Below are 10,461 nucleotides of genomic sequence, written 5' to 3' on the forward strand. Positions count from 1 at the left end.
CATATTTTTTCTCCGAACTGCAGAAATCCTAACAAATGATGGAATCCACAAAAGAACCGGAAGCAGAAAAGATACCTTCGGAGGAAGGAATATTTTCACAAAACCCGCACAAAACCAGCCTTGATGAGAATAATCCAGAAGACCTAACTATAAGTGAAGAACCAATCAAATTTGATAATATAAACGCAAGTCAAACTAGCAGTAAGTTGCACACTGAGAGGGAAACGAAATTGGTCACTGGGACATTGAATGATGGTAAAGCTGTAGCAGAAACAATTTCTGGTGAACCCAGTGAAATAAGCAAAGAAATCGATCATAACCCGACAACAGATACTTCTTGTTCTCCAACAAATGTACAAGACGATGAACCCGTTTATGATAATGGTGAGGATCAAGCATCAAATTCATCGGGTATAAAAAATGATGATTGTGAAATATCAAATTCATTGGAACCAAAAAATGATGCTGAGCATTTTCAAGAACGAAAGGAAGCAACACAAAGTGATTGCGTTCAAATTCCTGGAGAAAATTGTACGTCTAGCGATGTGAGAAGGTTAGACTTGCAATCAGGAAAAGAAGAATTCAAAACTGCAGCGAATGTAATAACCCAAGAAAACTATGAAAACACGTTAAGATGCCAGAGTCAAGATTCAAAAAATGAAGGTGGCAACAAAAGTTTTCAAGATAATGTTGGAGTTAATGTGGAGCATGATAATGCAGAGAACGATACCACGACGGAACAACAGATTGTATATAAAAAAACATTAAGTAGTCAGAGCGCCGAATTGGAAAATGAAGATCTCAATAAAACTTTTCAGAAAGATGGTGAAGCTAATGCAGGGCAGAATAATGTAGAGACCGACGACGAGAACGAAAAACACACTGTCGATTCCCCAAGCTATGAAAAAACATTGAGCAACCAGAGCCACGAATTGAAAAATGAAGACTCCAATAAAGTTTTTCAATATGATGACGTTGGAGCTAATAAGGGGCATTATAATGCAGACTCCTACGCCAACGAGAAGAAAAAACTTGCTATCGACTCGCCAGAGGTTAAATCAATAGTAGGGAAATCGCATAGCGACTATATGAAAGAAATCGGAAAAAGCCATGCTGATAATGATCAGGCAATTCAAAGTTATGCATTTGTGAAAGAAAGTAATGACGCAAACAATGAAAACAAAGAGGTGTCATCTATTAGCGACGACTCTTTTCAAAGTGTTGCATCCAATGAGTATCACACGAGACTTGATTCTCCAAATTCCTCACTCGAGGCGAATTCTGTCACGGGTGAATTTCACAAAAAAAACATATGTAATCAAATTAGCGGTTTTATTAGCGTAGACGATGACGAAAGTCGAGATTGCGATAAAAGTATGGAAAACTCAAAAAACTTTAAATCTAGTGAAAATGAAAAAAATGAACTGGATGTGGACAGCTCTGTGGTTTTTAATTATGCATCGGATACCAACAGTAGGGACAGCATTTTAGAAACAACAAATGAAAACATAAAAGATGGTGCAGATGACTGTAATAGGCAACTGGAAAACTCTAGTGCAGACAATTTAAATGTAGAGAACAGAAATGAGGAGCTAGATGCCACCCGTTCCAGCGGAGAATCATCAAATAATGATACATCTGTGAAAGAGGAAACGAAGGCATCGAGTAATGAAATGAGAATTAAATTTAAATTAAATGGGGACTACAAATCGTTTTCATCGCCAGACAGTCAATCTCATGAGGATGACACACATCCTGAATGTTTAAAACACGAGGCTAAGAAATCAAAAGCCCGAGAAGATCCAAAAGCGACTGAATTGTTGAATTCCGAAACGGATGCTGATATTGTCGAAAATTCAACGGCTATTGGTATGAAATTAAATAATGAAAGCAAATTTGATACCACAAAGTCTAGTCAGATAAAGAGTACAGAGAGTGATATAAAGAAAACTGAACATGAAGACGAAAGCAGCCACTGTTCTCTCGCTTCTTCGGAGTCGAATTCCAGCGGTACATCATCTTCGCACCAGCTTGTTATCGACCACCCAATGGAAGACTTTGATGCAGCTGCTTCATTGCCAGATCAGGAAACAGGTTTATGTAGTGTTTCGCTTATTCAGTCACAGCTCGTTATAGACCAGCCAATGGATGAGGTTGATGCAGCTGCTTCATTATTAAGCCAGGAAAGAACTTTAGGTAGCGTTCCACTTATTCAAGCACAGGAAAAGTCGGATAAAGCTAAAAGGTTAAAAAGAAAATTAAGTCCCTCTAGTGAACATGGGCTGTCGCCGCAACATAAGCAATCACATTTAGAGTTAGAATCGAAAAGCAATGAGAACATAGTCAACTTTGAAAAAGTACAGCAAACTCAAGAAAATTCAACAATCAACAATAGCGGAACATATGTGCAGCACTCCCCTTTCAAATCATTATTATTACAACGTTTACAAAAGCCATACACACCACCACCACCACCTACAGAAATTCCAATGAATCTAGAGACTACTTCTTCAATATTTCCACAACCATTAGAAAAAACTTCCTTTGATATTGCTCAACCGATATTGGGTGTGCCTATATCAAATACCAGCGAAAATATTCCCCCTGCAACTAAATATTTGTGTTTTAAATGCAAAACGGGATGTTTCGATTCATTCACAGCACTAAATGCACACCAGCGTGAATGCTTAGCTGATACCCGCTTATTACCAACACGAATTGGCGAAATAACGAGTATATTGCCCATATCGTTGCCTCCCGTTCTTGCAACACCTCCACCATCAGCATCCCCAGATGTCACAGTTGATATGGCTATTACGGATGCTGCTTCACAATCTATATCAGACGTCTTACCTTCAACTACTCAAGAAACAGCAGCAACAGTTCATAAAAAACGGTACTACAAATGTTCTAGTTGCAATACATTTCACGAAAATTGGAATCTATTTTTGCACATTCGCGACAAACATCAGCGGCACATGTGCATCTACTGTATACGATTTTTTCCTACTGCGGAGAAACTATCGATACATTTGGAAATAAAACACGATCTCGAACAGATTCATTTCAATTCTGAAGATGCACTTCGTAAAAGTGTATCGATAGTTGATGGTGTGTTGAGTGAGAAGAGATTCCTTATGTGCTGTACATGTCAGCATTTATTTCAAGAAACCGAACCATTTTCCGATCACAATTGTGCTGAATTTATGAAACCATGTACTCTGTGTGGACAGAAAGGACGTCACAGTAATCAATGCAAAGCTCATCCAGATGCAAAACGTACTTCGAAGCCAAAGAAAAAGGCAAAAAAAAACACTGGTGATGCATCAAAAATCGTACAATATAGGTAAGAAATTGGGAAGTGGCTTTTCGCCCGGAACAATAATTTTTTTTTTTCGCAACAAAAACAGACCCGAAATGTGGCCGGACCAGTCGGGATAGTACCAAAAGTTGATAGTACCGGAGCGTACCAGGTGCAACCCCGCAGAGTGCTTTTGTGTTTAAAACAACATTTCACTTTAAGTATTTATTCTCTGCTGAGTCAAATATCTTTCTGAGTTCTTTTATGTGCTGTGCCAGGCTTCATGCCCTTTTTGGGATCCAGTGCAAATAAAATAAATATTGTTCTGAACTAAAATCCAGAAAAACAAGAACAAAAACAGAGCAGAAAGTGTACTATCCGTCGATGAGCCAAAGAGCTGCTCTTCGCATCAATTACTTAGACCTTTAATTACAATAGACAACAAATATTAAACATTTATACATTTAATACTATTTTATTTTTAATTTGTACTTTTTCCTTTTAGAATTCGTCATTCATTGCCATTAAATACGGTGTCTGACTCCAGTTTGAATGCAAATTTGTTTAACTCTGATAGCAATCAGCCTACGTCGGTAGTATCAATAGTTTCTGCGGCAGTGCCAGCCGCCACTATACAAAATGAGGATAGTAATAGTAGCAGTAATATGGTCATTGATGAATCCTGCACAACGACTCACAGTTCCCTCATCAATCCATTTAAAGAATTGGATGAGCGCTGGCGTTTGGAGCAACAATCTCAAAAAAGACTAGATACGAACATGTTTCAGGAAAGAGATCCATCATCTAATGAGTCGAAACTAACGGTGCCGAAATTCAAACTAAGAGTGCCAAAAGAGTTTCAGAAATCCGTTGATGTTGCACTGAGCTCTACTGATAGTGACGAAGATGAAGACGAGGAGATAAACGAAGGTGAGGCGACACATGTCGGCACCATTGAGGATAATTTGGCTTACGAACACGGTAAAGGTGTTGCAGGTACAACACCGGAGAAACCTGATGTACTGACTAACAATAAAATAACACCGGTAATCGCTAATAAACAGTCATTGTTAGAAAGAAGATGTGATGATGATAATAGCAAAGAATCGCTGTTCGTACAGAATGTGGATGAAACGAACCCTAATCTGGCTCGCATTTTGCAAGAAATTGAACGTACAAAGTTAGACATTCAACGTACAAAGGAAACTTTGCATCATACACCAATTAAAAAATTAAGGCATGGCCCCTCTGGAGAAGCTACGACCACATCCGAGCAGAGTGCTCGTAACTGGACACCTACCCCACCTACATCACCAAAACATTCCCGCCACATATTACCGCAATCAAATGAAAAACAAATATGTTTGGGTGGGGAATCCATAAAGCCAGTAGTTCAACTTAGCGAACCAGAACAGAGAAGAGATTCCCAGGGAAGTGATGTAATGGATATTGACGAGACAATAACGGGGCAACCTTTAGAAGAACCACCAAGGTAAAAGCCGCTTTCACATCCTCATTCAGTGCATTTTTATTTTTTTGTAATAATTTCAGAGAAATAAACGAGCATAATTCACATTGTTTTACCACTGACTCAACGGCGCCCGAATCGAGCACGTCATCTGAGAACAATTCGAGTTTGAATATTTCAAATAGCAGCGCAAATACTCCAGCGATCCGTAGTGATGACAATATATTAATGGTCATTGATCAATCACCCGAAAAGCAGAGCAAGAATACCTTATCATATGCAGATGATGATACTGATATACAGATGGATGAAACAAAGCAGCAAGCGCAATTATCCAACAGTAAAGAGAGTATACCTGATATTCCCCCGGATGGAATAGAGGTAGCCAACGAAGATGTACCAATAGTTGATCTTCAGTTAGATCGACCGCTAGAAAAAATAGAAAGTGTAGAATTCGTACGTATATGTTTAAAAGCAGTATACCCTATTTGTTTGTATTGTAATCATGCTCGTCGTATTGCCGTAAATGGACAAAGTCTTGTGCTACATATGCTTGGGCAACACCGATTCAGTGCTACTGTGGATAGCATCACAGCAGAGGAACTTAAACCCGAAACGATTTGTGCTAAATTGAAAAGTTTCTTGCCAATACTTGAAAGTGAGTTTTTCAACTCAACAAGCTACTGTACCATGGGTGAAGGGATATTCACTCGCAATTTCAATGAACGAATTTTTGAATGCTTCCAGTGCCGCTTCGTTACTTCAACACACAAAGAACTATATTTGCACAACAGAAAAATGCACTTAAAAACTGCTATCCTTTGTTTCATGTGTCGTGCAAACTTTTTTAGTTTTAGTGAAATTCTCTGCCACATTTGTCCAGGAGCACCAAATAAAACGCCAGTTTTTGATGTTAAATTTCGTTGTTGCCTTTGTGACTTAGACAATATACCTTCGCCATTTCGTTTGATGGTCCATTTGCGAAAACGTCATTTTGCTTGCGACATTTGCTTGGAGGATTGTCGTGATCAGGGCCGATTGTCGTCACATGTTTGGAAACATAAATTACATCATGTTTGTTATCGCTGTGGTATTGCTTATCGCAACAAAATGGATATTACCAAACATCTTTTTTGGAAGCACGGCACTGAAAGTATAATTTGTAAGAGATGTTTACAGAAACGCTGGCGCCACGTCTACCACTTTTGCGTCCCTCCGATTACATTTAATTGCGATTTGTGTAATCTGTGTTTTTCAAAAGCCATGTATTTAAACGTTCATAAGCGTTTACACAGCGGAGATTTGCGATACCCCTGTACTGAAGATAACTGCGAGGAAAAATTTGTATCACGAAAGTTTTTGCTAAAACACACGGCAACTCATAAGCAACAAGAAACGGTGGCAGAAGGTTCTGAACAATCTGGAAACGTCGATGAGGATATGAAATCATTTGATGCAGAGAAGAAAACTGAGGCGGAAGTTGATAATAAACCAAGTGGCCAAGAAATGGAAAAAGCTAAGATGTGCATTAAAAAAGAGGTGGCAGACAGTGTTACCGAAACAGATAGTGCTTCGATTAAAAGTGAAAAAAGCGAATGCATCAGTAAAGCAAAAACTGAAGGCAAACCCGATTCGAACGTCCTGGATGTCGCAAATCCTGAACATTCTAAGAATGGAAAAGCAAATCCAAAAGAAGAAAAATGTGCAGATACTCCTCGCAAAAAGAAAAACAAACGGTCTAAAGAATCTTTAGAAGATTTGAATTTGACTGCTCCTAATCTTTCAGAAACAGATAGCAGTGAAGAATCGGACATGGATGGCAAGTCGAGAGGGGACGAAAACTCACTAGTTCCAAGAGTTATGCTCTCCCCACCTTCTGAATGTGAAAACGATTTGGAAAAAGTAAATGGAAAAGAAAAACTAGAAAGCGCATTTACAACTGAGGAGCAAAAAAATGTTGCCACTGGAAATGTATTAGAAATTTGGAAAAACTTTTTGCAAACTCAACAAGGCAGTTCAACCCCTGAAATCAAAGAAAAAGAAACCTTCAAAACAGATAAAAAAAAAGACGACAGTTATTCAATAGAGGACTTACTAAAGATTATTTATGCAGATCATGATTACTGTAAAGTAATCAATCCACCTTCGCCCGTGTCTGCCGCTCCCGTTAAAAAACAAATCACTTCCTCTGGATCACCCACCAAACGCAATAAAGTGTCGAAATCTCCGCGAAGTGTTTCCAATCACCGTTCTGCATCGATTTCTTCCAGTGATTCAAGTTCTAGCTCAGACTCCAGCTGTTCCTGTGGCTCAAATTGTTCCTGTAGCTCTAGTGGTACTCATAGCAGCTCAAGCAGTTCCAGCTCAGATGATAGCGATTCGTCGGCCGCATCTAACACTTCCCGTAAGCGACACCGTAAAAAATCGGACCGTGAACGTTCAAGAAAAAAAAGCGAAAGTATTTCACCATTGAAGAAGCATACAGAGCCTGTAAAGGTTGCGGATGGTGATTCAGTGAATGATGTTACAACAACCGAACGCCTACCATCGCCGCCCAAAGAACCACAAATTTATGAATCTGATTACGAAACTGCTGAGTCAGGAACCGATGAAGAATTCTATGACGAACATCCACAGAAATTGGCCAGCGAGCTACTAGCCCAGAAGCGGGCCCAGTTGATGGCACAAACACGTTTATCACCTTCACATAATTTCGATATTGTAGAGAATAGTCGTCCATCAACTCCATCGCTGCCTGAAGATGTTATCTGTGAAACTACAAGAGTCAAAATGAAGAAGAAAAAGAAAGATCGAAAATCCTGCGGCAAAACAAGCGCCTCATTAGTTGTGAAAGCAAAATGTGAAAATAAATCGTTTATTGATATAGCTCTTATTCCGCCAAGTGGTATTGATTGTTTACCTTCTTATGAATTGAAGGAATCATCACCTGCAATTCCAGAGTCAACAAAGAGCCAGCACCACAACGTTAATATGCCATATGCATCTCTAACACTGCCAGCCATTGAGCAGCTCACACCACAACCTATTGCACCTCATATGCCGGGTAGATTGAGCGAAGGAAGCAGTTGTTCCGATGTGGACGGTTCCTTAAAGCGCTCCAAACGCGCTAGACGTCCAAACAAATTCTATGGCTACACCAGCGACGATGACAACTCCTTCATAAACCTGGGGCAACCATTGATGATGGGCATGCGAGCTATCAAACCGCAACCACCGCCGCAGTTAACCTGGCGAAAAGAAGACTTGCCAACACCTTCAAAAAGCATCGTAAATCCTAAGAGTAAAGCAACACGTACACCGAAAACACCTAGCACCCAAGTTACCTCTCTAAGTGGTGATCTTCACATCAATTCTCCTGCTTCTACATCAACGAAAAAACAACGTACTACCGGAAACATTGAAAAATCCTCGACGCGTAATCGTGTCTCCAAAAAGATAGCTTCGTCCAATAAACTGCCGCCGATACCCACTCTTAAAATACGACCTTCTCAGCTAGGCTTAGGCAATGATAGTGCTGGTGCTACAAACGAACATTTTCCCACATCTCAAATATATTCTTCCAGTAAAGAAACCGATGATGACGATGATGATGAAAACAACAGTAGCGAAGCTTCTTCTGATGATGAGACTTCAGGAGCGATATTAGCACAATCTAATTCCTGTCCGATGGCGTCAACTTCAAGTCTATGGAATAACAATCTAAACCAAGCGACTACATCTGCACCTATACATACACAACAATTTCTTCAGCTTGCAGCACCTCCACCAGCACTACCAACGCCACAAGCTACTGTGTTTAATCATAAGATACCACCAGCTTTGTTACCTAATCCAAATTTTGAAACCTTACAATATTTTAAAGCCAACAATATACGATATCCTATACGACCACCAGCCGGAGCGCGACAGGCACGTGATGGCGAATCGGTATATTGCTATTGTCGCTGTCCATATGACGAAGTGTCTGAGATGATAGCATGCGATGGAGAAAATTGCCTTATCGAATGGTTCCACTTTGAATGCGTGGGAATAATGGTTGCACCGCAGGGCAAATGGTTCTGTGCTGAATGTCGACCAAAATACTCTGAAGAATTATATCCAACAAGTGGCAACGTATAAAATTTAACCAGGTTTAGTTGTACATATAAAAGGACTGATATACATAGTTGAGAAGTGATATAAATAACACGTAAACATTTTTAAATGAAGTCCTAAATACGCTTATTATTATTAATTGATAAAATTCTCTACTATAAATTTAATATAAATATGAATATGTAGGTATATGGAAGCAGAAAATCCCTTATTAAAAAAATATAGTGTCATATGTATGTAACCTAAACTTCGGATAACATTTAAAGTTTGAGAGGTGTTTAGAATTTCGATTTGTTTTAAGGAACTATAAAGAGTAGTGCTGAAAACTACGTTCTTAGTTGACTGGAATAGAACTTATGTATATGATACATAGATAGAGAGTTAGGCTATGAATTGAGGTCAATATTTTATATATTTAGTACATAAATTGAAAAGAGTCACTGTCACCAAGTAGTTCATGAAATTTATATATTAGAAATTACCAAAACGCAAAAAAAGCTAAGAAAGCGAATTAAGTAAGTTTTAATTTTTGCTAGATTTAAAGAACCAGTTTATTTACCATATATAATCAATCTGAAATCTTAAACATTTGTGTAAAAAAGGATAAGTTACGCAACTAAGATTATCTTTGTAAATATTTATATTTATAGAATAGTTTCATAATAACAATGTTTCTGACTGCTAGGTAGTTGTTTACAAATTCACGCCATACCCAGTATGGTTTCCCCATTTAAAGCTGTTCAAGATTTCAAATGATTCACGTGTTTTTAAAATAGTATTGCAAACCTATATTTTTAAGAATCAAATGGGTTGATCGCATGAAACTGATTTAGTTTCAAATCAGTTCTTTAAAATTTTCATTCGGAACAATTAAACTTACAGATATGTTTTACAATTGACCATATTATATTATATTTAAATAGACACGGCTTTCATATTTTTTTATTTCATCAAGGATTTGGATTAAAAATAGGTGGATTCGTTAATTTTTATTAAGTGGCTATTATTCGGAAATTCCGGATTTGTTTTTAAATTATTAGCAACAAAAGCATTTTGCGGGCAAATAAGATAGAATTATTCCACCGGAATTATTTCAGAGCGAAAATTTCGGAATGAATAAGGTCGGCCATTTTAATATTCGCCTTTCGTAACATATATACACACTTTCCTAATTACATATGTAACTCCATGAGAAGTTACTGGCGCACTAAATTCAGATAAATTTTTTGCATACAAAATATTGATAATGTTCACCACACACATCGATATCCTTTTACGTGACACACTTTCCATATCTTTTGATTTTTCAAGTTTTGCATTTCTAAATTGAGTCTTAAACGCATACATATGTATTTATTTTTAATAAAACCTTGTTCGCAAAAAAAGTATTTCAAAACTACCCTGAATTTGAACATGAAGTAAATGTACAGTAAAGAGAAAAAAAACAAAATTAGAAATTTAATTGTATGTATTATTAAATCTATCTATAACTTATGTATATTATTAATATTTAAACTGATAATTAATAATTCAGTAAAAAATAAATAAAGATCAAATCCACTTCCCCTAAATATGA

General features: G+C 37.8%; 1 protein-coding gene across 2 annotated transcripts in view; it reads left to right on the forward strand.

The window, feature by feature from the left end:
- The window catches only part of MESR4 (misexpression suppressor of ras 4), a 42,704-nt gene extending 32,243 nt beyond the window's left edge, over window positions 1-10,461 (forward strand). For both annotated transcript variants that reach the window (XM_067772823.1, XM_067772824.1), the window contains exons 3-5: window positions 24-3,346; window positions 3,807-4,793; window positions 4,853-10,461. In XM_067772823.1, coding sequence (XP_067628924.1) covers window positions 36-3,346; window positions 3,807-4,793; window positions 4,853-8,909 — 8,355 coding nt within the window. In that variant the 5' untranslated portion in view covers window positions 24-35 and the 3' untranslated portion in view covers window positions 8,910-10,461. The remainder of the gene's footprint in view (window positions 1-23; window positions 3,347-3,806; window positions 4,794-4,852) is intronic.

The sequence above is a fragment of the Eurosta solidaginis genome, chromosome 3 (genome assembly GCF_040869045.1).
Source record: "Eurosta solidaginis isolate ZX-2024a chromosome 3, ASM4086904v1, whole genome shotgun sequence".
NCBI lineage: Eukaryota > Metazoa > Arthropoda > Insecta > Diptera > Tephritidae > Eurosta > Eurosta solidaginis.